A 24548-nucleotide genomic window follows, 5' to 3' on the forward strand; every position below is an offset into this window, starting at 1 on the left:
GTCCCTCACACCCAGTAACAGTAAAGGTTCATCCATGTCAGACCTTTAGAATCATTTTAACTGGAAAAGTCAGTGCCCAGAAGGGGGAAGAAAAAAATACATACGTATGATCATTTTAAATTCTTAAATCTTTGGAGTCACTTAGTTAAAAACTGATGAAGCTAGAGTTTGAAATCCTTTCTTTCTCATATTCTAAATAGGGTTTCCAGCAGGAAATTACACTAAATACCAACAAGATTGATCAGCTCATCGTTTTTGGGGAGCAGCTCATTCAGAAGAGCGAGCCCCTGGACGCCGTGCTGATTGAGGATGAGTTGGAGGAGCTGCACCGCTATTGCCAGGAAGTGTTTGGCAGGGTCTCCCGATTCCACCGGCGGCTCACCTCCCACGCGTCGGTAAGGGGCTGCCCCTCACGCGGGGCTGCTGGGCCACCCGAGGTTGATGTTTGACTCCACTTTTATTAAAGAATTGGGACACTTACTGTGCATGGTTAACAATGATTTATTCTATGGTTAAAACAAAAAACAAAAAAAACTGTGTTTTTGTTATGCTGTACAATATTATATGTCACAGGTGTACAGTATAGTGATCCACAATTTTTAAAGATTATACTCCATTTATAGTTATTATAAAATATTGGCTGTAGTCCCTGTGTTGTACCGTATATCCTTGTAGCTTATCCTATACCTAATAGTTTGTACCTCTTAGTCCGCCACCTCTATATTGCCCCCTCCCCAGTTCCCTCTCCCCACTAGTAACCTCTAGTTTGTTCTCTGTATCTGTGAGTCTGCTTTAAAAAGCTGAGTTGAAAAGTGTGCTCTTTCCACACTTACTAATATAGAGCCAATACTTACTCAGAAGCCGCCAGTTCCCAGTGGTTAATTCTGAAAACTGGATACCCCCATTCTAGGGCTTGGAAGATGAAAAGGAAGCCTCTGAGAATGAAACGGACGTGGAAGACCCCAGAGAGATCCAGGACGACTCTTGGCGTAAAAGGAGAGAGAGCGAGGAGCCCTCGTCCCCTCAGTCCCTTTGTCACCTGGTGCCCCCGGCGCCAGGGCCCGAGCGCTCCGGCTGTGAGACCCCCGTGAGCGTGGATTCCATCCCGCTGGAGTGGGATCACACAGGTGACGTGGGGGGCTCCTCCTCTCACGAAGAAGACGAGGAGGGCCCATACTACAGTGCGCTGTCAGGTATGGACCCGCACAGCTAAGTCCTTAGCACCTGAGCAACACGGCCAGCTCTCGGTGGTCAGATTCCGGGCTGTGGCCGACCCAGACTTCCTGTGGCTTCCTGTGTCTGTCCTGCCCGCCTTTGACCTACCTGAGAGCTGGCTCATTCCTATTCCTGGTGGAATGAAAGGGAAAAATAAACAAAGTCCACGTCGGGACATGAAGGCTGTTTGCTGATGGCCCTTGATAGACGGGAGGCTCATCAGTGGCCTTTTCAATTGAGTTTTTCAGAATATCAGTAGATTGAGTGTCTCTGTCCTTTCTACGCAGTTCCCCTCCCGCGCCGCTGTTTCGGACGGTCAGGAGTTAACTGAAAAAATCCTTCTGGTTCTTTAAAGCTTTTTAATAAAACAGATAAAGGGTAGTCACTTTTCTCCTCCCAGGTGACAATGTTTCTACTGTTTTAACTTAATACTTGGGCATTCATCTACAGACGCCTGCAGTGAGGAAAATGACATTGTTCTTTTTCAGATGTAGAAATCCCTGAAAATCCTGAGGCATATCTTAAAATGACCACAAAAACTTTGAAAGCATCTTCTGGTAGGCCCCTGCCCGTGCATGCGTCTCAACATGGCAGCGTCCTGTGGTGCACACTGCATCCTAAACCTCGCTCCCGTGTCATGTCTGACCTCTGCCTTCTGTGGACACCATGCGCCTTGGTCCTTGTGTCATGGTGTATTTGCACTGCCGTACTCACACATAGCTTCGTGCTCCATACAAAACCCTCCCAGACCAGAGCAGTCTCCACGCCTTCCCCCTCCTCCCCTTCAGGCCTGTGCAGAAGGGAATTTTTCAGGTGCCTTTTTAAATTTTTATTTTTCTCTCCATCTCACTCAAGCCCTTTGGCATGGTCCAAGCTTTCTTCATGGTGGCTTGGTTTAGAACTACTACCCTGCTTATGGTGATTTCCTGGGAAGAGGGTGGGGAGGTGGGGGGGAGAGGGTACTGTTGCCTTTGCCGCAGGAGAAGACACCTCCCTTTCCTTGACTTGCAGCTCTGATCTTCATTCCCTGCCCCATCCCCACCTGCAGTGGTTGGGGAGAGCCACGAGCGGCCCTTTGGTCCCCTAGTCCATCCTGATGTTCACTCTTCCCTCACTCCTAAGAGGCCTTCAGTCCTCTTGGCCCCCAAACCCGGCCTTGCCGCCAGTGCCCCCCACCACTAGAGCCCCCGGCTCCAAAAGGCCACTCATCCCGCAGCAGATCATGTGTTTGTCGTGCTCCATTGTGAACCCATCTAGTGAAGGCCCAGTGTCGCTCAGTTGCATGAGTCTCATTTCATTCCCTTCTGGGACATACTGACATTTTGCAAACATGCATGCTTTGCAAGGAAAGCTGCAGAACTCATGTTATACTATAACCTGATGCCATGTTACCCATGACCTTTTTTGTGTAACTAAATATGAATGCTTTGGTTGGAGAGAATGGACTGTCACTTGCTATTTTTTTGTTTCAGGTAAATCCATTTCTGAAGGCCACTCGTGGCATGTTCCTGACAGCCCTCCCTGCCGCAAGCGTCGCTACAAACAAATGGGAGGTGACAGGAATGTCCAACCCATCCCCTCCGATTCCAGCACCCCTTATAAACCAGCCTACGTAAGTCTTGACCCCACTGAGAGCACAACCCAAGTGCATGAGTAATAGTTAAAATATTTAAAGAGAGGGAGCTTTGGGTGTATGTTGTATGTGCTCACTCCCCAGGCATATTTTGGGTTGGTTTTCCCATGGTGACATACTTCATGAAAACTCTGGCATAACTGACTAGACTTAGAGATAGCTGTCTGGCCAAACACCGTCTTTGAGTGTTGATGCGCTATGACAGGGATTATTACTGTTGAGTCAGTCATCGTGCAAACAGCGGAGAAACAAAGTGCTGGCCTTCCTGAGCCGCTCCTGAGCTCCCAAACCTTTGATATATTTACCTTGACTACACATCCTATTCAGAAAATCGTGACTTCCTATTCAGAAAGGTTTGACAGTGTGCAGTGGTTGACCTGGGTTTGATTCCCTGCCCTACCAGTAAATGGCTCTAGGACCATAAACACTTTACCTTGCCTCTGTAAGCCTTCCTCACCTGAGGATAAACCTACCTTACATAATTGTTGTTAGGATTAATGTGTATGAAGGTATAAAGAAGGCCCTCGAAGTGGTCACCATTATTATTATTGTTGTTATCACTACTGTATATGGTTTGTCATTGTTGTTAAACCAGTGACTGTTCCCTCTAGTTGCACTTTCCTCAGGCAACATGAGCCCTTGCCATGCTCTGGCTACGCAGCTGTTGCGGGCCAGCCTGCGGAGGATTTAACGTTGGCCCCAGATCATTCTCGGTACAGAGAGTTAGTGATGAGCAAGTTGAAATTAAGACGTCTCGCACATTTTTTAGTGTCATCTCTTAGAGAAACCAGAAGTGATGTGAGCATCACTACATTAGTTGTCAACGTGCCCTCTGTGTGGAGGAGTGAACGTTGCTAGATAGTTGGAGAAGGTTCTGCCTAAACACGGTCAGAGCCCAATCACTTGATAATGGGTTGCCCGTGCCCAACTCGGAAACTCTTCCTCTTGCTTAGCAAGCAGTTATCATTTTTAATCTGTCCCTCTGTGGTGCCGAATAAGACCTGACAGTCCCAGAGAGAGAGCCCCCAGCACCTCACCTTTGCTTTGCATCCAGGACCATGTGGTTTGGCCTCTTCCAGTAACTATGCTTCTGTTCCTTACCTGGCCACTTTCAGAAGCTCAGCCCTTTGTGTGTGTGTGTCTGCAGCCACCAATCTGAAGGTTTTTTGTTTTTTTCTTTTCATTCCACACAAATAGGCCATATGGACACAATCCAAAAAACATGAGTTTTCTTAAAAAAAAAGATACATTTATTTTTGGAAAGTCCTGAGATAACAGCCCAGTCAGCTCTGTGATAACACAAGAGTCAATATGTACAGTGAAAGATAAACGCTTGGTAATGAATGACCCTAGGAGGCAGGTTTGTGCTCTGTTTCCCATTCCCAGTGATAATAATGCCAACCAGCTCTATGGAGTGACTGGGAGGGATAACTAAAATTTTGTAAAATACTGTGCAAATGTAAAAGTGCTAACACAATAACAGTCTGGTAAGCTCAACGATTGTTTTTAAGTCTTTTTGCATGGTTGGATTGAGGAGTGTTAGGAAGCCTCAAATTAAATCAGGCCATTTTATTCCCAATATTGACATCTTACCTGCTTACCCCTCCCCCTGTGCCTTTGCTGAAGCTTTATTTCTGCCATCAGCTCTGCTGCTTATAAATGCTACCCATGCACTAAAGTGCCTCTGTATTACCAGCAAGTTACCCTTCGAAGGAAAGGGCTCCTATATCTTCATTTCTTACCTGTTAATATGAACCAAGACATTCTTCAGACAGCCTTTAAAATGTATAGATGGTAACATAAAAATTGTCTCATTCTAGGTAAAGCTGCTGTTGTCTCCAGGGACTGAAGGTGGCAAAGAAGAGCCAAGAGTCCCGACCGGCGGCCCACAGCAGGAGGACGAGGGCCTGGCTTCTCTCACCGGGCAGCAGTCAGGTACAGTTAGATTGGGCCATTGTTATGAGGTAGAGACGGTGTTTTGGGTTAGCTGGACATTTACTTTAAGGCACTGCTCAACAGAACATTGATTAGGAACTGACCAACTACATAATTCACCAAAACTGCTGAACTTGGCCTATAGCAGCCACTGTTATTTTAGAATCAGCTGACTTGTATTTATGAACAAATTCCTATCTGTTATTTATTCTCTAAATATTGACAAAATGAGCCTCATGATAAAGGGTCTGTTTTTACCTGCATGACTTCGCTTGTATGTGAAGATCAGACACGAAGATGATGATCGAAGAGTTGTGTCGGGTGTCTCCTCGAGAGACCAGAAAAGTCATGACTCAGCTGAGCCTAAAGTCGAGTGCATAGCAAGCATCGACCTGATCGTTCATGGACAGAGGGGAGAGTGCCTTAAATACAGCATGAACCGGAGTGCTGAACCTGGGACCACAGTGCATCTTGGCAACACGTTGGGCCTCCTAGCGGCTCCCTACTTCGTCCCGGCCTGTGTGGGAGCGCAGCAGCACAGGCCTTGAACCAGAGCGAGGGAAACGTGCTGTTCCACACTTGGGGGAAGTGATAACCCCCAAACCCCAAGGCTCCTGCAAGGAGCATCCCCTGCAGGTTTTATCACTGTGACGCTGAATTAGTTGGAAGCAGAGAAATCTGTTTGCATTATTGCTGCTTTTTATTGGCGGCTTTTTATTCCAGGTGCCTTTGATAGATGGGAGTTGATCCAAGCGCAAGAACTTCACAGTAAACTCAGAATAAAACAGAACTTGCAGCAGCTGAACTCTGATATCAGCGACATCACCACGTGGCTGGAAAAAACTGAAGCAGAGCTGGAAACATTAAAGCTGGCAAAGCCTCCCTCTGGTATGCAGGAAATGGAGCTCCGAGTGAAGAGGCTGAAGGTGAGTGAGGGCGTGGAGGGCAAGAGGACTTCAGAACGCATGTGCACATCAGATCCTCTGCCAGCCGCGTCAGGGGCGGCTCGCACACAGTGTGTGGTTAGTGGCCTCTCACAGTTCATTTCTGTAACTGGCAAGGACACAGGTGAAGATTTGTATTTTCATGCAGAGGAGCATCTCCAGATGATCCCAAAGCCCAGAGCAGTGCTGGGGAGGTGTGGCTCCCATCTGACTGCTGAGGGACCCCTAGACTCTTATGGGACCCCCCCAGTGGCCATGGACAGGCAGCCTAAAAACACCCTTCCAAACTGTATGCAGGCAAGACGGGGGGTGGAGTGCTGAGGGTGAGGAGGAGGACAGCGCACCTACTGACCGACTGCGGCCTGACCGGTTACTCTGCTACGCAGTTAGGAGCTGTCACCGCCCAGCCAGGGAGCAGGGGAGGGGCAGTTTGAGCCCTGCACTTTGGGGGTGCTCTGAACATGAGCCTGGGCTCCCGAGAAGACCCAAGATAGGAGTTTTGGGGTATCCAGGCAGTCTTCACATTTGTACTATTGTTTTACTTTGTGCACTGATATATCAGGGGTTACCATTCATCCTAAGGAATAACACTTCTGCGATACGCTGGGGCGAATGCAGGATAACTATGTGTGCTGTATGTAGAAGACTTTTAATCTGATCCAGAAATGTTATTAAGCCAGACAGAGGCCAGCAGGGTCTATTCAGGCCTCCGGTGTAGTTGGTCCACGTCCCTCAGCCCAGTCATCTGGCCAGCCAAGTCGTGACCTTGTAAGGCTCCCTTACCTGAGGCTTCCCAGCCAATGACAGGCGACGTTGCTCTTGTATCCCGGGCCACGGCTTAGAGAAGTGTTTGGAAGATCCGTTCCCCACTGAGGTTCAAAGTGAACCCCACATCACTGTTTACAGAGTGCCTGACCCAGTCTTTTCCCTCTGCGGTAGGAGATACTAAAAGCCTTTGACACCCACAAGGCCTTAGTGGTTTCTGTCAACGTGAGCAGCAAGGAATTTCTGCAGGCTGAGAGCACCGACTCCAAAGAGCTCCAGGATAGAGTCGGCCAGCTGCGGCTGCGCTGGGACGCGGCCCAGGGTGCGGTGGAGAGCTGGAGAGAGGGCTTACGGCTGTCGCTCATGCAGTGCCAGGTACGGCGACTCAGCACCCAGCCGGTGCCCAAGGCCCAGTCCCGAGCACAGCCAGGCCCACGTGGGTGGGAGAAGAGCTATGTTTATCATCTTCAGGCTGCTTTCGCGCAGCCAAATATGGTTTGTGTTAGGAAGCATGTGCTTTACCATTTGTTTCCAAGGCAGCCCGCCTGCTGTCTCAGAGGCCTGATGCTTGCCCTGCATTTCCCACTGTGTTGCCCAGACCCACCCGTACTGTAAGGGTTCCAGCAAGCATTCCAGTAGGTTGGAAGTGTCACACCAACACTGCCCTGTGTCTGTCCTTTCGCCAGGAACACTGGATAGGAGAGTGTTAAGAGACCTGGCCCTAGAACAAGGAGCAGTTTAACCCAGCTCTATAGTTTTAGTAGCCATGTGACTGTGGGGAAAACACTGCACCTTCTAGACCTCAGTTTTCTCATCTGGAAAATGGGAATAATTCCAGGGCCTACCTCACAGGGTTCTTTTTAGGACTAGATGCATATAACCTTGACCCAGCACCGGCCACACAGTAAATGCCCAACAGGTGAGCTCTGACCCCATCCTAGGAAACAGGAGCCCACCAGCAACCACATGCAGCACTGTCTTTGGGCCATAGTCTGTCCTGTTGGGGTGTCTCCCTTGACCAGTGAATCCAGCAGATGTGTTGAATAATTTGTGTGCTCCTCCTAGTAATATCAGGTGGGGTGTTCTGAAGCCCCACCTTTCTGCCAGCACTTTTAACGTGGCAGAATTCAGCGTGCCTCCTGGGACAGGGCCGAGTGCTCTCCTGCCCTGCTTTCCCTCCTTTGGGGGCCCTGGCATTTAGTTTAAATCTGGCCCTTGTATTCACTGGATAAGGACCAGCAGAGCAAATGACGATGATGGATTAGCAATGGCACGCTGCTTCCCAGCACACCTGCCTTCACGGTCTAAGAAAGGGACATGCTCTGACGTCTGCTGTTTTTAAGGACTTTCACCAGCTGAGTCAAAGCCTGCTGCTGTGGTTAGCGAGCGCCGAGAGCCGGAGGCAGAAGGCTCGTGTCATTGACCCAGAGGCAGACCCCCAGCCCCTCCTGGCATGTCGCGAGGAGCTCCTGGTAAGTCTCCTCCTAAGGGGCCCTGCGCTACCACTGGCCTCTTCAGGAGGTCAGTGCTTAGGTGGCCTCGCCTGGCGTTTCTGGAAACAGCGCCCACATGGTGTTCTGCCCTCGTGTTCTGGTTGGTGTCTATTGAGCATCCCTGCGCTGTTCCAAAGCAGGGTGAGTGCAGGAGCAAAGAGCCGTGGTCCAGAGCAGGAAGTCTTCAAGACTCTCAGGAACCGGTGATGGAGGCGTTTGGCAGGATCCTGAGAAACTGAAGGCCCTTTGAAGTATTTTTCCCTTGTGGAATACAGCTCATTTGGGAGGAAACGTGGTGTTCAGTCACCTGGCAGTCATGATGAGCTGTATGGGTTTTCCATAGCCACGTACACATTCTTTCTTCTGGGAGGGTGGTTGTGTTTTCATATATTTATCTCACCAGCAAGCCAAGGTGAGACCCATGTATTCTCACTTGCACTCAAGGTGACATTTTTATCCATATATTTGTGTGTGGTTTAGTTTTTTGTGTGTGTGTGTGGTTTAGTTTTAAACATTTTAAATTTAATCAAAACACTGGTCATTGCTTTAAAAATATTTTTTTGTTCTAAAATCTTTGTAAAGCCCCCGTGTCCAGAGCAGCTCTGTCTAATAGAGCTTTCTGCAGTGATGGAAATGTCCCATAGCTGCACTGTCCAGGGTAACAGCTCCTGGCCATGGTAGCACCCAAGCGCTTGACATGTGGCTGCTGTGACTAAAACTGAGCTTTTAATCACGTTCAGTAGCCACACGTTGTCCAGCGGCTACCACGTTAGACGTCGAGCAAGACGGCACAAGCAGATTCACATGATTCCTTATATTTCTCAATGGTACGCGTAAGCTGCGCTTTCTCAATTTGTCCACTTTAGACTTTCCCTCAACTTCCTGCCATCGGGGATGAGGACCTAGTCTTCCCACACCACCCCCCTCACTCCTTTCCTCTAACTTCTCCAGCATCGCTATTGTCTTCAGAATGAGAAGGAATTAAAAAAAAAAAAATAGGGGTAGAGAGTAACCAACTTGCTATCTAAGTGATGCCAGGCTTGAGGACAGGCAGGCAGGTAGAAGAAGGTGGTTCTGAGTTGGGTACCAGCCACCACTCATCCCGGAACTTCCCTGGCACAGAGAAAGCTTCTTCCGGCCACACTAGCTTCCCTTTCGGTAAGCAACTGTTTGACACACGTTTTTTTTTTTAGCAACTGGAAAAGGAGCTAGTGGAGCGTCAACCTCAAGTAAACTCCTTACAAGAGATTTCCAGCAGCCTGCTTATCAAGGGGCACAGAGAAGACTACATTGAGGCTGAAGAGAAAGTCCATGTTATTGAGAAGAAACTCAAACAGTTGCTTGAGCAAGTGTCCCAAGACTTAGTGTCCTTGCAGCAAAGCCAGGTGAGTCCCCTTGTAGCTTCTAAATATAAAAACGTATGCAAATGGGAAAGCAGCGTGGCAGCCCTGCTTGGGGAGGGAGGCCGCAAGCACGTGGCAGCGGTCAGAGAAGAGTCGTGCCCCTTTGTGCTGTGTGGCCCTAACAAGTTACCAAAGGCTCTTCAAAGCCGCTTTGTCATTTGTAAGAGGGAGGCAGCAACGGTACCCATCAGTGTGGCTGGGGGTATGGAAAACAAGCCGGGTCCCTCCGTCGTTTCTGCCTTCTTGCCTTCACTGTTCTCACGTGATGGTTTCTGGTCCTCTCCCTGTCCTGGTCACTCTCCTCTCACCACTCTCTCATTTGTCTACCTTCTTCTCTTAAAATGTGATCCAGCTCAGAACAAATGGACTCACCAGACGTAGGGCAGCCCCTCCCCTCCATCCCAGAGTATATATCTTTCCTCCCGTGCAGCCCAGACTATGTGGCCACGTGATTACATCACCCACCGCGAGTTCACTGTCAGGCTGTTTCTGTCCCCCTCCTAATGTGTGCTCTGGGTTTTTAATGCAAGTGGCCGGCCTCACCTTGCTTCCATCCCCTGTCATCTGAGAAAGGCCCTGTTAGAGGGGGGAGTGAGCGCACCAGAAGAGCCCCTCCTTTTAGAAGGATCACAGTGGGGAAGGGATGAGCGGTACAGTGAAGAACCTGCAGGAACCATGTTTTTGTGCTCTTGAGACTATTCAGAGCCTTCTGCTTCCCCGAACTGAACTCTTGGGGTGTGGATTTCAGAACCCAGACTCACCTCTGCCCAGCTTGGACGAAGCAGACCCCGGAGAGCCTCCAGCAACACCTCTGCCAGCTCCCCAAGCCAAGGTGAGAGCCCCCTTCTGCCAGGCGAACGACACTGGTTATTCTTGAAAGTTATTGAGATGACAGGGACTTGGGCCTCCAAGGCCCCATCCAGTATTTCATGATAGCACAGATTTCTGCTTCAACCTGCTGGTCACTAGAGCGGCTTACTCCAAAGATTAAAAAAAAAAAAAAAAAAAACTTTTAAAGACCTAATGGAAAGGCTGTCTTGTGCTCAGTACTCTTCCCTGGTGGGATTGTGCTGGCTGTGGAAGCTGGGAGCCCTCCTGGCACTGCTGAAGGGGCTTCCTGATCTCTCCGTGGCAACAGGTCAACAGGCTGGAATATGAAACTCTCCCTAGTTTAACTGAATTATTTCTTACTTCAGAGAGTGTAATCTCAAATGTATTACTCTAGGCTCAAAAGCTTGGCAGGAAGACAACCTAAGAAAGATGTATAATTTAAGAAGGAGGAACGTTTTATCATTGACAGGACTAAACTATCTTCAGTTTACTAATTGGATTATTTTTATCTAGCAGTTCAGAGCAGAGATAACTACAAAAGACAAGAACAAGACAGCCAGCAGGTAACAGCATTACAACACCGGCAATGGGTTCCCTGTCCCACACTCCTCTCCCCTCAGCAGGCTTGCCAATGCCACTCTTAAGGTCTTTGGAAAAATTGGTTTGCTTGTTTTCTTCCATTTGGAAGGGGCTGGGCTTCCCTTCCAAAGCTGAATCCCAGCCGTTGGCCCCGTTTTAATCTCAGGTCCTGATGTTTGTCTTTACGCAAGCAGGGGGGTCAGGTCACGGGAGTGGGGTTTGCCTCCGGAACCTCCGGATCAGCTCTCGACCTCCTCTGTTGCCAGGGCGCCCAGCCCCGCCGGCCCTGAAAGCTCGCGGCCCGCGCGCTCCTTCGTCTCGCGGGTGATCAGGGCGGCGCTGCCCCTCCAGCTGCTCTTGCTGCTGCTGCTGTTCCTGGCCTGCCTGCTGCCCTCCTCCGAAGAGGACTACAGCTGCACTCAGGCCAACAACTTTGCCAGGTCCTTTTACCCCATGCTGCGGTACACCAACGGGCCACCCCCCACCTAGAGGCCGCCCGGCCGCAGCACCGCCCCCACCAGCCTCTGCGCAGTGCCCGACTCACAGCCCCAGACCCATCTGTGGGTGACTCTGAGCACTGGTCCAGGGACCACCTGCTGCGGACACCTCCCTCTGGGCATGACCGGAGAGCGCTCTCTCAGGACCCAGGGCAGCTTTCAAATGATCTTCCCCCAGGGCAGGGAACCTGGGCAGCCCATCACCCCGGGCAGTTTGGCAAAGCTTAGTTGATTGGTTTCGGGATGTCTGGAAACTGCAGTTTCCCGAAGAGCCAAGCACTTTGTGAATTCTGATTTGTCAAACCACATTATTAACATGTAGTGAATATGGTCAGTGAACAGTAGTGTTCATCACATAATACACGTTACAGAAACAAGCAAGCAGAGTCCGCCTCAGAAATGGTTCAGAAACTCACACGCACCCCTGGCTGATTGATTGAAACAATCATATTTCAAATGTTCAGAGTTAATTTTACTTCAATCAATCAGCAGCAATCTTGGAGCTACAGGTTATAAAACCAAAATGTTCTGCTCAGTACTTAGGTCTGCTCTTTTATATTGCTTTAAATTTTTAAAGAAATTATATTGCATGGATGTGGTTATTTGTGCATATTTTTTAACAATGCAGAATCTGTATGAATAATGTAAACTTTGATTTTTTTAAAAAAATCAGATTTTAGCTTGAGCTTTTTGACTAATGTACAGTAAATGCCAAACAAACAAACTACAGACTTGATAGGGACATTTTTGTAAGTTAATTTTATAAGACTTTTCACATTTAAAGTGGTGCTTCAGGTTTTGTTTAACTGTTTGGCCACGGGCGGGTGGGGGGTTGGTCCAGAGACTTGAAGCTGTTTGTTTGTGGTATGTACAACTCAGATGTTTCTCATTAAAAGAAAACAAAAAAGCCATACTTTTGTCGTACTAGATTATATTACAAAGCAGTTAAACGTTATGTGTAATCTTCCATAGAGCAAAAATTATTTTTTAAATATTTGAGGGGATTTGCGGGTTTTACAGATTTTGAGCTAAGCTTTATATTCTACTTATTTATCATCTTTGTACAGAATAACTTATGAGATCTAGAAACCAACACCTGTATAGGAGGTGATTACCCCGTGCCTGAGCCTCCAATGCTGTAGGAGGTGATGAGGGCAGCACAGTGTGGAAGGTGAACGTGAAAGGATCATTTCACCCAGATTTTCGTATTCCCAGCTCCCTCCAGAGTGAACTAACAAACAAACACATAGTGTTTAACAAACGTTACAGACAAAGCCGTCTGCTTTCCATTTCCAGCACCACTGTCTATTTCCCACCCAAACAAAGAGTGTGATGGAACAGAATTGAGAGCCCAGAAATAAACCCACACACCTACGGTCAATTAATCTTCAACAAAGGAGGCAAGAATATGTAATGGGAAAAAGACAGTCTCTTCAGCAAGTGGTGCTGGGAAAGCTAGACAGCCACATGTAAATCAGTGAAGTTAGCTTCTCACCATGCACAAAAATAAACTCAAAATGGCTTAAAGACTTTTAAACATAAGACAGACAGGACACCATAAAACTCCTAGAAGCAATCATAGGCAAAATGGTCTCTGACATAAATCTTACCAGTGTTTTCTTAGGTCAGTCTCCCAAGGCAATAGAAATAAAAACAAAAGGGACCTAGTCAAACTTACAGGCTTTTGCACAGCAAAGGAAACCATAAACAAAACGAAAAGACAACCTACAGAATGGGAGAAAATATTTGCAAACGATGAGACCAACAAGGGCTTAATTTCCAAAATATACAACAGCTCATACAGCTCAACAACAAAAAAACAACCCAATCAAAAAATGGGCAGAAGACCTAAACAGACATTTCTCCAAAGAAATACAGATGGCCAACAGGCACATGAAAAGATGCTCAACATCGCTAATTATTAGAGAAATGCAAATCAAAACTACAATGAGCTACCACCTCACACTAGTCAGAATGGCCATCATTAAAAAGTCTACAAATAACAAATGTTGGAGAGGGTGTGGAGAAAAGGGAACCCTCCTACACTGTTGGTGGGAATGTAAGTTGGTGCAGCCACTGTGGAAGACAGTATGGATGTTCCTCAGAAAACTAAAAATAGAGTTGCCATATGACCCAGCAATCCCACTCCTGGGCATATATCCAGAGAAGACTATAATTCAAAAAGATACATTCACCCCTATGTTCATAGCAGCACTCTTCACAACAGCCAAGACATGGAAACAACCTAAATGTCCATTGACAGATGAATGGATAAAGAAGATGTGGCACATATATACAATGGAATACTACTCAGCCATAAAAAAGAATGAAATATGCCATTTGCAGCAACATGGATGCAACTAGAGATTATCACACTAAATGACGTAGTAAGTCAGAAAGACAAATACCATATATCGCTTATATGTGGAATCTAAAATATGACACAGGGACTTCCCTAGTGGTCCAGTGGTTAAGACTATGTGCTGCTAATGCAGGGGGCCCGGGTTCAATCCCTGGTCAGGGAACTAGATCCCGCATGCCGCAACTAAGAGCCTGCATGCCGTAACTAAAGATCCCACATGCCGCCACTAAAAGATCCCGCATGCCGCAACTAAAAATCCTGCATGCCTCAACTAAAGATCTTGTGTGCCACAACTAAGACCCAGCGCAGCCAAATAAATTTTTGAAAAATAAAATATGACACAAATGAACATATCTATGAAACAGAAACAGAATCACAGACATAGAGAACAGATGTGGTTGCCAAGGGGGAGGGGGTGGGAGAGGGATGGAGTGGGAGGCTGGGGTTCACACGTGTAAGCTTTTATACAGAGAATGGATAAACAACAAGGTCCTACTGTATAGCACAGGGAACTATATTTAATATCCTGTAATAAACCATAATGGAAAAGAATATGGAAAAAAAAAAAGAAGTTACTGACCCAGTTCCTCAGTTACCTGCTCCTAAACCTGCATCTCTTGACACTCGGGAGACACCATGGACTCGAAGCAATCTTGGTCTCTCTCTCCTTCTCTGCAAAGTGCAAACCTTGGGGAAGCCAAGGAAGCTTGTCAGTAGATGAAGGCCAGACTTCAGCACTGGTGGCCCTTGTGTGGGTCAGACACCCCAGGATGTGTGCAATTCACCAGTAGCTTTATGTAAAGGGACCAGCTGAAGAGAACTGTCTTCCCTTTACCAAATTGTTGGAAGTGATATGGACACAAAGGTACTGCTTTATCATGCAACCTCAAAGTCTCTTTTAACTCTAAAATAATCCATCTCTTTTCATGGATTACAATAACCGTAGAGGGAAATTTAAGTGAAAATATTACCCAAACTTTTTCTTTAAGCCATTGAGTTGGTTAGAAGGTCCTTGCTCCTGGTTCTCCAGAGGCGAAAGGCAGAATCTCTACCTCCTTCCCTTCTTTCCAGCCCAAAGGAGGTGACTATTCTAGAGACCTTTTCTGCCTGTAAGGAGGGACTCTGGGGCAAGTCCAAGTTGCCGAGAAAGGAGAGTGTTATTTGCACTTTCAAGTCTAATGATGCACACCAACTCTCAGGATAGAGGCCTTTGAGTCTTGAGTCTGTACTCCAGGCTTCTACCCCAGGGAAGCCTTCCTTCACCCATAGCTCAGTGTGTTCCCCAGCTCTTGTTATGAAATAATCTGTGTTTTACACCTTCAAGAGATTTTGCATCTTCCATTCCCCATGTGCAAGAGAAATTTTCAAGTGACCCTTGGCATTAAGTTAGCGTCAGTATGAAGGAATTACTTTTCTCTCCATCCCTCATGGGGTATAATACTAATTGACTCAAATGAGGTAATTACAGAAAATTACCCCCCAAACTGATGCATTGCATACCAGGATTTTCATATTTGTGAGCTGCATTTTACTTGAGCATACAGTGCCTTTGGTCATAAATCACAGGTGTGAGATTAGCTGATTAAAGATTAAATTGCTGCTGTTTAAAAAGTCTTCAGCAGTTTAAGTCAGAGATTCTTAACTCTTGAAATTGTATGTAAGCATTTTGTTTATGTACCTTTGTCCAGGAAGAGTGTCTGTGCTTTTCATCAAATTCTTAAAGGGCTCTGCAAACCTAAAACAGAATAGAATTCAGAATAGAATGGGAACACTGACTACTTAGCCTAATTACTGAAAGTTCTTATACTCCCAACAAATACATTTTTAAAACCAAAATTATGAAAAAACACTTTATTTAGCTATGCCACATTAAACTTCTTTCTGCAACAGTTCCATAGACATTAAAGGCACACAGCAAAGAAAAAGTAGTACCTGGAGGAATGGAAAGCAGGTTTCAAAATCTGCTTTCACACAACAGCAGACATTCATTTGTCAAAAGGCCCAAATTTAAAAGCCTGCTTAATGGTACAGAGCATTCATCTGAAAAAAATGACAAGTTATAGCCAGCCAGTGGGCTCTGAGGTACACAGGACCACTGAATAACAACGTTACAGGACCTACAGTCATGGCACTTAGACACCCAGCACAGAAAGAGAAACGCAGCAGCACAGATTGTAGAGTTACAGGAACTGTTCTGGGCTAGCGTATCGTCAGAGCTTTGTCCTTCCCTTAAAGGAAGCCCACCATCACATAACACCGACTGGCCCCACAAATGAATAGGACCCTCGGCATTCAAAAAAAAAAAAAAAAAGAAAAGAAAAAGGATCCTTGACTCCAACACAACAAAAAGGGTTACAAGAATAACACCGCAGAGAATGCACATCTTTGAGCTGCCACTTTGAGCCAAAGTTCCAGCAACTTGGAGAGCTGTAAAGAATAAATGCATGTGTTTTGCACTGCAGTAGACTAGACTCCACGGGGAAGCATCAGTGCCTAAAAGGTGTGAGAATTTTACACGGGTAAGTTTCCAGGGAATCTACTTCACAGCAACACATCTGGGGAAAATGATGACAGGAGGAGGTGACGGCAGTGCCACCCACGAGCTTATGAGCCCAGGATGGGAGGGTAGGAATGATGTAATTCATCTTATTTTTCCCCACCTGTCACGGCTGCTATTCTGTAAAGGTTCACGCAGACCCCATCTAAGCTGAGAAGGCAGAGGGTACAGTAGAAGGCAACCATAACGTAACCGTGTCTCCTCTATGCACCGAGACGCAGCTCAAGCAGCAGAAGCAAGTCTGTAGCAGGAGCGGTGCTGGCCAGGCAGGCAGAAGACCTGAATTCTGGTCCCAGTTTTGTCGTTACGTAGTTTTATGACCTTCAGCAGGTCCATTTACCCCTCTGGGCTTTCATTTACACGTGTACAAAAGATGGGACTGAACTCTCTTCTACAGGGTGTTCTGGAAATGGAGCCATTTAAACCAGAGTAGCCGTGCATGTCAGATTGCATTTGACGAATGGATTCTGCAGTCTAAAAGTATTCTTCCTTTAGTTTTTTTAAACCGCATGATTACTTTCAGCTCTGTCACTTACTCCCTGCGTGACCTTGAGCAAGTTTGCTTAGACTCTAGGTTCCAGAGCCACAAAACTGGGATAACAGCAATTAGTATGAAGATTAAATATGAATGTATGAGGCACTGAGCACTGTGCCTGGCACACAATGTTCCGCAAATACTATTTTTGGGTACTAAACAATGTATTTTTATCATTTCCTTCATATAACCTTTATTATGTCTTTTTAAGTTTTTTGAGCAGTTTAAAGAAATGTGTCAAATCTTAAATAAAAATGTTTCGTTTCAAAATAGACTAGAAACTGAAGGTTCACCTTTGAATTTGAAAAGGTATCAATATATGCAAGTTTCTTAGCAGATTTAAATAACAACCAAACTCGGTTTTCACATGCTAGAACATTCTAGAATTGCTTCAACATAGCTTATAGATATGAATATATAACGTAGCTCTGCCAAGAATTGGGAACTGATATTTTTTAAGTGAAACTGAAAATAATTGGTCTTCCAGCTGAGTTAGCAGAGGAAGTAATCCAGATAAAGACTGTCTCACCGAATAGCTTTTGTTGATTTTGCATGGTTTTGTTTTTAATAGTTAAGACCCTCCAGAAATGTTCTTGAGCTGACAACTTAATCTGCTGCTCCCACCACAATTTTTGAAGATAAATCTCTTCAAAAATTATTTTAGGGTTGAATCCTTTGTAGTTAGTCCTGGTGGACAATTGAGCATGTGACAGGCCTGAGGCCACAAGGATAGGATGTGGTGGGGACGGAGGGAGATGCAGTCGGAACGTGGACAACTCACTGCGTGGCCCTCCTGGGGTGGCCCATGTGGGTCCTTTTCAGCGGTTGCCAGCTCTCCCAGGAACCTGCGTGAACACTGCGCTAGGGGTTTCTGTATTAAGAATATTGCATGTTAATTATCATTAAAATTTGTCTCTATGATTCCCATATTAGACACTCATGTTTTTGGAATTCAGCTCAAATCTCACTCATCTCCCACAACTAAGTTTGGCGTATTAAATGATCACTTACAAACCAAAATGTAGGAAAGGAATCTCACCATACGAGTCTAAGGCAAAGCTGAGCATCCCTTTTCCATGATACATAAAATGTAGTTGGGGGGGTTATTTTTTTTTCCAATACTCAATTTAATTCTTGTTTACAGTTGTCAGGTCCTATCCTCTCTAGTTAATTCCTTTTAAAAACTGAACTTGAAAACACTGTGCTTAGCTATGGGAGAAATTTAAGTTGCCCGTGGACCATTTGGGTGGGTAGATACCCTCCCCCAAAAGAAAACGTTTAAAAGAAAGCACTACGTTTTGGTTTTTTTTTTTTTTTTTTAAGAAAGCACTATTAACGAGAAATGGCTAATCTTTAAAATGGACATGGAGGGTTTACTCAAAACCCAGAAAAACAGCAGCCTGACTTTGCACTTTGTCATCCTTAGAGGACACGTTTGGAGCTGCTGGGAACAGAGATTCACACACTTCATCTGAAAGGGGGAAAGGGCCCTAGAATACTCAAAACAAAACAAAGAACACCTTTAAACTATAGACCTTATTATCTCAGTGGCCTACTTGGCCCAGACCCCAGTCTAAGAGACAGCCTTGCACCAGGGCCGCCTCTCAGGTTGGACTGACTGACCGGGTTCCTCAGCACACCTAGGTGAGACCACAGCCAAGAAGAAATGACCAAAAGTGTTACATGCATGCTCCTCATGGGCTAAATCCAAATGCAGTGAAACAAGCAGCCCCAAGAAGCATGCAGGAGTGTCTGTGGAAAATGGGCAGCGGGCACTGGAGGAGTTTTCATAAGAGCGTGCACCGTGCGGGTGACACACAGGGTGCGGCGCAGACAGGTGCTGGGACACCTGAGACAAATCGGTTGCCTACCTTGGCATCCAAATCCAACCTGCAAAACTTCACTACATAGTAATGGGGTTGCGGCTTCTACCTCATTCTGTGTTGTTTTTGTTTTTTTATTTTTGCTTTTTCAACCTGGGAGTCTCTTTTATAAATACAATTAAGAGAATCTCATTGGCAAATAACTGTTCACGGCTGCCTTCCTTTGCCTCCCACTTCCCACTCTCTAGCCTCCATCCCCTTGTTTGTCATGGGGGCTCCTAAACTGGCTGGAAAGAAAGAAAATTGACCTGCTGAAAAACACTGGTTCCCTCGTTCCTACAAAATCAAATATATTTGCTGTATTCAATCTTGCTGAGGCTGCAACATCAAGTCACTAAGAATAATTTCAAATCACCTCAATACAGACAACGGTGTGTTCTCTAGGTACATGGCCAAGAGTTTCTGATACAGCTTTGCTCAACTTTTTTAGTAAAACTGCATTGATATCAAAATTAAGAATTATTCAAGATCACACTGGCAGAAACCAACCTTATGTTATTGAATGTAATCTTCCTAATGACTTTGGTTTACTGTGGCTAGCACATTTCTGTATTTACTATTTGCAAAAAGTGTGTTTCATCTCCTATCATAAGGTAATTTTTAAAAACATTGCAAAAATCACACGATTATTTAACTACTCTCTTCCAAAGTATAGATGTAACTTGTTTTATGCATTCACTATGTTCCTGAAAATTTGTATGAAAATTTCAGTTTTTAAAAAGTGAGTTAAAATTGTAATTTCAGAGGTGCTTTGTCACCGTGTCCTATTTATGTTCCACTTGGAATAAGAACTAATATCTTACTTTTTATTTCACCCAGCCCACCATATAAATGTTCTGATAAGAAAATATTCTAGAAGAGCCCTAGGGTATAAAAGAATTTTCTTGCTATAAATACTTACCCTAAATATTTCTCTTTTTTAAATAGAGTTCACAATCTTGTTCAAGTGGTACGCTCACCCCGTCTATACGGTTTGGCCCTGAACCTGACACGCTGACGTGTGTGTAGCTGTTCATCCTTCCGTGCAACAGCATGCCTCACGCACACAGCCTGAAGTGTCCCTGTCTCCCCTGGGTGGCTGATGTGGCAGTTGTGGCTGCCCCAGGGGAGCACTGTGGCTGTGACCCACACCCACAGGAGAGACCCCATTCCTGCAAACACTGGTCCTTTCTCTAGCACACACACTGGGCCCCTTGGGACAAGAGAGTTTTAACAAAGGGCAATTCCAGGGGTAGGGGTATTTAAATCTCCACACTTCTCCATGAAGGTGATCTCACACTCACACACACACACACACACACACACACCAAGTAATTTGTAGGCTTTCTGAATGCAAACCAAGAGGGGTAAACCTGCATGAAGGCGGCAGCAAGGTCTTGGGGGATGAACATGGCTCGCATCTCAGCTTGACCACTGGTTCCCTAGGTCACATTCCCTCTGGCCTTGGATAGAGTCACAGCAATACGTGACATCTGTCCTCACAGGCCTGTGAGGTAGGTGTGTGGAACCAGTTAGTTGACTGCCCTTGTGGTTTTCAATCCTACAATCAAGTGGTCCAGAAGGCAGCATACAAAGGACTAATTCTGCGGGCAGGTTAAGTGGCACAATAAAGCTTAGTCCCCTTCCTGTGCATGTGCCACATTCTCTCCCCTTTCTACTTGACAACGCTTCCAAGTCAGATTTCCACCAGTCATTCCAAAAGCTGTAAGAAGATGTTTTCCAAAGGGTGGGAGGGAGATGGGAAGTGAGAGGGACCACAATGAGATCCCATGAGGCCAAGCAAGACATAAACTCTGCACTCAAACATGCCCCCTGGTGACAAGGAGCACTGGCTTTCTCACCCTGACTCCTGGGAAGTAGGGAGGTCGGGGAAGGATGGTCTTGAGGGGCTGTATGAGGGATCACACAGCAGAAAGCCGATGAAGCCCGCCCCCTCCTGGTGGGGCTCACGATTTGTGCTGGAGTTCACGCTTCAGCCTCTGCCCTCCTCTGCAGCCTGACCACACCTCAGGGCTTGGCATCACTGAGACTGGGGGTTCTGGGAGCCCTCTTTGCTCTCACTCTCCTCCACCAGGCTGCACTCGGACCCTGTGACCGAGGACTTGCTGCCGCGAAGTGTGTGGGCATTCAGCATCTCCAGCAGCAGGTCGTAGACGGGGACCACATTTTTGCACTTCATGTTGAGCAGGTGTTCCATGCCCTTGTTACTAGGGGGACAAAAAGGTGCTGAGATTCCTTCCTGAAGCGGCCAAGGGAAGTCTGACATCTTCCCTGACAGAGCCGGTCCTCCACCCCCGCCCCTGCTCTTCTTCCAGCCCTTTGCTAGCTATGGTTCTTGCATCTGTCTCCTCCAATGATCTACACGTAAGGACAAGTACAATGTCCTATGGACCTTGGTGTCCCACCACCCACCCACAATGGCCTGATAGCACCAGCACATAGTGTGATGGGGTCTCGCTGTTCACCATAGTTATGTCTACAGTCTTTGCAAACACTGATCCATTGCTACTGGGAGAAATACAGGGTTAGGTTCTGAGAGGTCCTGGTCCCAACATTTTCATCAGCCCATGAATACATAACCTTGTTTCTTCTGAGTTATTGTTATAAAGACACTTTAACACATACAGTCCATTCACTAACATTTAACTCACGGCCTATAGCACTAAAATTCATGCCTGAAAAAAGTGTATCTAACACGTATATTTTTTCTGTAGGGACATCACAGGTTTCTTGCACTTAGGAACACTAGAGAGCACTTCAGCACTATGCTTGGGGTCATTTTTAGACAGTGAAATCCCCAACAAAGCACAAAAATGGCAAAACAAGGCACTAAATAGACCATGTAATGGACCCTTGTTTACAGTATGAGAGCTGGTAACGTAAGTATGGGTAACTCAAATTTTTCGCCATGCTGCACGTGTCCTCGAATGACCTCAAAAGTGCCATGAGTATTGATTTGGGGGTTACCAATAAATTTTAGCAAGCAGGCAAATTCACAAATAGGGAACCTGTGATTAATGAGGATGGACTGTTTCTGCTCTGCAAATGGTCATGTGCTGAGTAATCATTAAAGAGGAAACAGAGACAGAGGTCATTTCCATTTCCTCCCCCTTGGTAAAATTCTTGAGGTGTGTGTTGTCCTTTCTCACCACCCCCAGACTTCCCTCATCCTCGAGGGAGCACCTACCTTCCATCCTCATCTCCCCTCTTCCAGCCCCATGGCAGGGCTACCCTCCTCCTGGGTGACAGCAAGAACTGAGCCGCATGGTACCAGCATGAAACCATCATCGTACACCATCCCCCTCCATGAGCGCACACAATTTCCATTTCCTGAATACACTCTACCCACACCCTGCCTTCCCAACCTACTGGGCTCACTAGTTCTCTTAGGTCTCACTCTTAACATCCTGATGCTATCGTAAGAAAAGAACAGCTCTTAGGGAAGCCTTTGTGTACCTCCCCAAATCACCAGCCTCAGAGCTGATCTAGAGGAGCTGGGTTTAACCTCTTCAGGAAAAGACCTCAGGACCCCAGCCCTGGGTATTGCAGAAAGAGGTGACAGTTCACTCTAGGAGAGGAACTAACTGCCCCTTTCAGAGCTCCATAAACAAGCTAAAAGCCCCAGCAACTGAAAACCAGATGAGCCACACAGGACGCCATAAAAAGCTCCTATGAGGACCATGCCACATTCAGTGCTCGCTGTGGCCGGTCTTTGGTTACAGGTGTGTGCACTGATGATGCACCCCCTTCCCTTTCAGGGGTTCATTTTCCCTTAAAGGTGGCAGTTCTGCCTTATCCATCTCAAAGTTGCAAAACCCTTCTTCCAAAGCTCTTCACCCTCCTCTGGGCATGTGCACAGCCCCCTCCCACCACGCACCCCGTGGAGCAGCCCCCAAAGGGATTGTACCTGGCGTGCCTGACGTGAGAAAGGAGCATCAGCAGGTTAGCCAGGCGGACGGACTGCTGCTGGGAGGGGATGCCGCTCTTGGCGATTACCCAGACCAGAGCATCCGTCACAGCGTTCAGTAGATGAGCCAGTTTCCTGCTGCTGTCGGCCTCCTGGGGTGCTGCAGCTGTAGGGTACACACCTGGACAAAGCGTAAAAAAGCCGCGAGTCACTGCCCTGAGAGGAGAAAACGGAAGTCGTGTGCTCAGCCATTAGGCGTGCATCCGTTCTCCAGAAGGGAGGCCAAAGTGATCTGGGTTTTTCTGACATCTGCATGTCTGGTGAGACCTTAAAAGCATGGCTTCACCTGTGCATGGTGTCCTTGTCCCCCAAGAGCCAGCCCTGTCATTGAGCTGCAAGGGAAAGCCTTCCAGCTGAATGCCGGATGAACGCAGGCAGACTCAATGGCCTCTCAGAGGGCCCCCTGGCCCAAAAGTGTGGCCTTGCCAAGCAGGAAATGTATCTAGTTGCCTCAAACCACGACATGGTGTATCTCAGCTGCAGCAACAAATACCCACATGGAGATGGTCAGAAAGTGAGATTAACTCAACTCTTAGTCCCTAAGAGGGCCCCTCATCTACGGAGAGTTTAATAAACATAAACTAATCACCACTGCTATGCCGCCTCCCCCCACCCCTGTGTGCCACGTGCAGACGGCCACGGCAGGGCCACTGCCACCTCTGTCCAGGCCCTCGGCATCTCACTCCACGTGATGCCTTGCTGGAGCAGGAAGATCGCTGATCTGGAATCAGACAGACCTACTCTATATCCACCGTCTCTTGCTCTCTGACCCCTGACCAGTCACCCAGCTCCTCCAGCCTCAGCTCCTCACTGAGCAAAGCTTACAGGCACATGTCGACCTCCCCACGAGGTAGGTTGCTTCCCCCTTCCTGCCTGGCCCGGTGTTTAATTCCCCTCTGACTCTAGGAACTGAGATACTTGGCCTCCCAAAGGTTGCAAAACAACCGCTCAGGTAAATCTTGCCCTACTACCCCCTCGCCCACCAACCCTGACTCCTTGATTCCTGGCAGCAGGGAATTAATTAGCTTCTCTTCCAGCCTTTCGATTTCAAAGAATAAATAGCAAATACGTGAAGTCAACTGGGGAGCTGCCGACTTTTGACTGTAATGAGAACGAAGGATGGCTGGCACTCTATCATCCACAGAATTGGTTTTGGCAGTTTTTGTTCTCTACTTTTATTGGCATTTCCAGTTCAATTAATGCAACTCAGTTCAACACAGTTCAGTTAAGGCAAGGGACACACTGAACCACAACCATGCCAGTGCAGTGCTTTGCCACATCCCTAGGGGCATGTCCCTCCATGATGTCTGATGATGCAGATTTAAAATATTCATCTTTGGCCCAGAAGCTGCTGCTCTAACCCATCTGCTCACCTTGTTCCTCACAGTGACTCTTCCAGGCTCCCTGGCATGCTGGGCTCAAGCCTCCCATTGACCCCCATGGCAAATGACCTGCCCTCTCACTGCCCCCACCTTCCACTCAACAGGCCCTTGAGTGTCCAAAATGAAAAATGCAGATCATGTGGCGCCCTTCAATGAATTCCCAGCTCTTGGGGTACAGTCCAGACCACTTGGGGCAGTTATCAACGTACCAGGCCTCTCTCTGCTCTTCGCATCCTCAGTTCCCCGCACACCTCACCTTGAACACTACTTTCAATTCCTTTAACAGGTGATGCCCTGAGCATACTGAACTTTCTGCTTAGGAATGCTCTTCCTTCCCTCCCCTCCTCCACCCCATCTCCTCCTCCTCTCCACATCCCCTCCTCTTGCTTATCTACATCCATTCCTCCTTTAGATTCCAGCCTGGTTATGAACTTCCTTGTGGAAGCTTCCCTGACTTCCCTCTGGTTTGGGCTCTCCTCTGAAGCTCCAAAGGTGCCCTGTGCTTCCCCAGCAGAGGGCAGTACGTTGTCCTACACGCTGGATGTCCTCATACACACGCTCTGACCC

The 24548-nt window shown here is 47.0% G+C and overlaps 2 protein-coding genes across 10 annotated transcripts in view; one reads left to right on the top strand and one right to left on the bottom strand.

Moving 5' to 3' along the window:
- SYNE2 (spectrin repeat containing nuclear envelope protein 2) overlaps positions 1 to 12206 on the top strand; it is a 313385-nt gene extending 301179 nt beyond the window's left edge. For 6 of the 8 annotated variants that reach the window (XM_036839615.1, XM_036839645.1, XM_036839661.1 and 3 more), the window contains 12 exons: positions 201 to 395; positions 911 to 1193; positions 1704 to 1772; positions 2688 to 2827; positions 4669 to 4783; positions 5507 to 5709; positions 6667 to 6867; positions 7836 to 7964; positions 9179 to 9370; positions 10137 to 10220; positions 10733 to 10782; positions 11065 to 12206. In XM_036839615.1, the coding sequence (XP_036695510.1) occupies positions 201 to 395; positions 911 to 1193; positions 1704 to 1772; positions 2688 to 2827; positions 4669 to 4783; positions 5507 to 5709; positions 6667 to 6867; positions 7836 to 7964; positions 9179 to 9370; positions 10137 to 10220; positions 10733 to 10782; positions 11065 to 11287 (1884 nt within the window). In that variant the 3' untranslated portion in view covers positions 11288 to 12206. The remainder of the gene's footprint in view (positions 1 to 200; positions 396 to 910; positions 1194 to 1703; positions 1773 to 2687; positions 2828 to 4668; positions 4784 to 5506; positions 5710 to 6666; positions 6868 to 7835; positions 7965 to 9178; positions 9371 to 10136; positions 10221 to 10732; positions 10783 to 11064) is intronic. The other 2 variants (XM_036839636.1, XM_036839653.1) reach the window with 2 other exon arrangements.
- A 3011-nt stretch (positions 12207 to 15217) lies between these two features.
- Positions 15218 to 24548, bottom strand: part of ESR2 (estrogen receptor 2) — a 110475-nt gene continuing 101144 nt past the window's right edge. For both annotated transcript variants that reach the window (XM_036841643.1, XM_036841644.1), the window contains 2 exons: positions 22540 to 22720; positions 15218 to 20839 (listed from right to left, as the gene is read on the bottom strand). In XM_036841643.1, coding sequence (XP_036697538.1) covers positions 20653 to 20839; positions 22540 to 22720 — 368 coding nt within the window. In that variant the 3' untranslated portion in view covers positions 15218 to 20652. The remainder of the gene's footprint in view (positions 20840 to 22539; positions 22721 to 24548) is intronic.

Source organism: Balaenoptera musculus, chromosome 2 (assembly GCF_009873245.2).
Source record: "Balaenoptera musculus isolate JJ_BM4_2016_0621 chromosome 2, mBalMus1.pri.v3, whole genome shotgun sequence".
In the NCBI taxonomy this organism is placed as follows: Eukaryota; Metazoa; Chordata; class Mammalia; order Artiodactyla; family Balaenopteridae; genus Balaenoptera; species Balaenoptera musculus.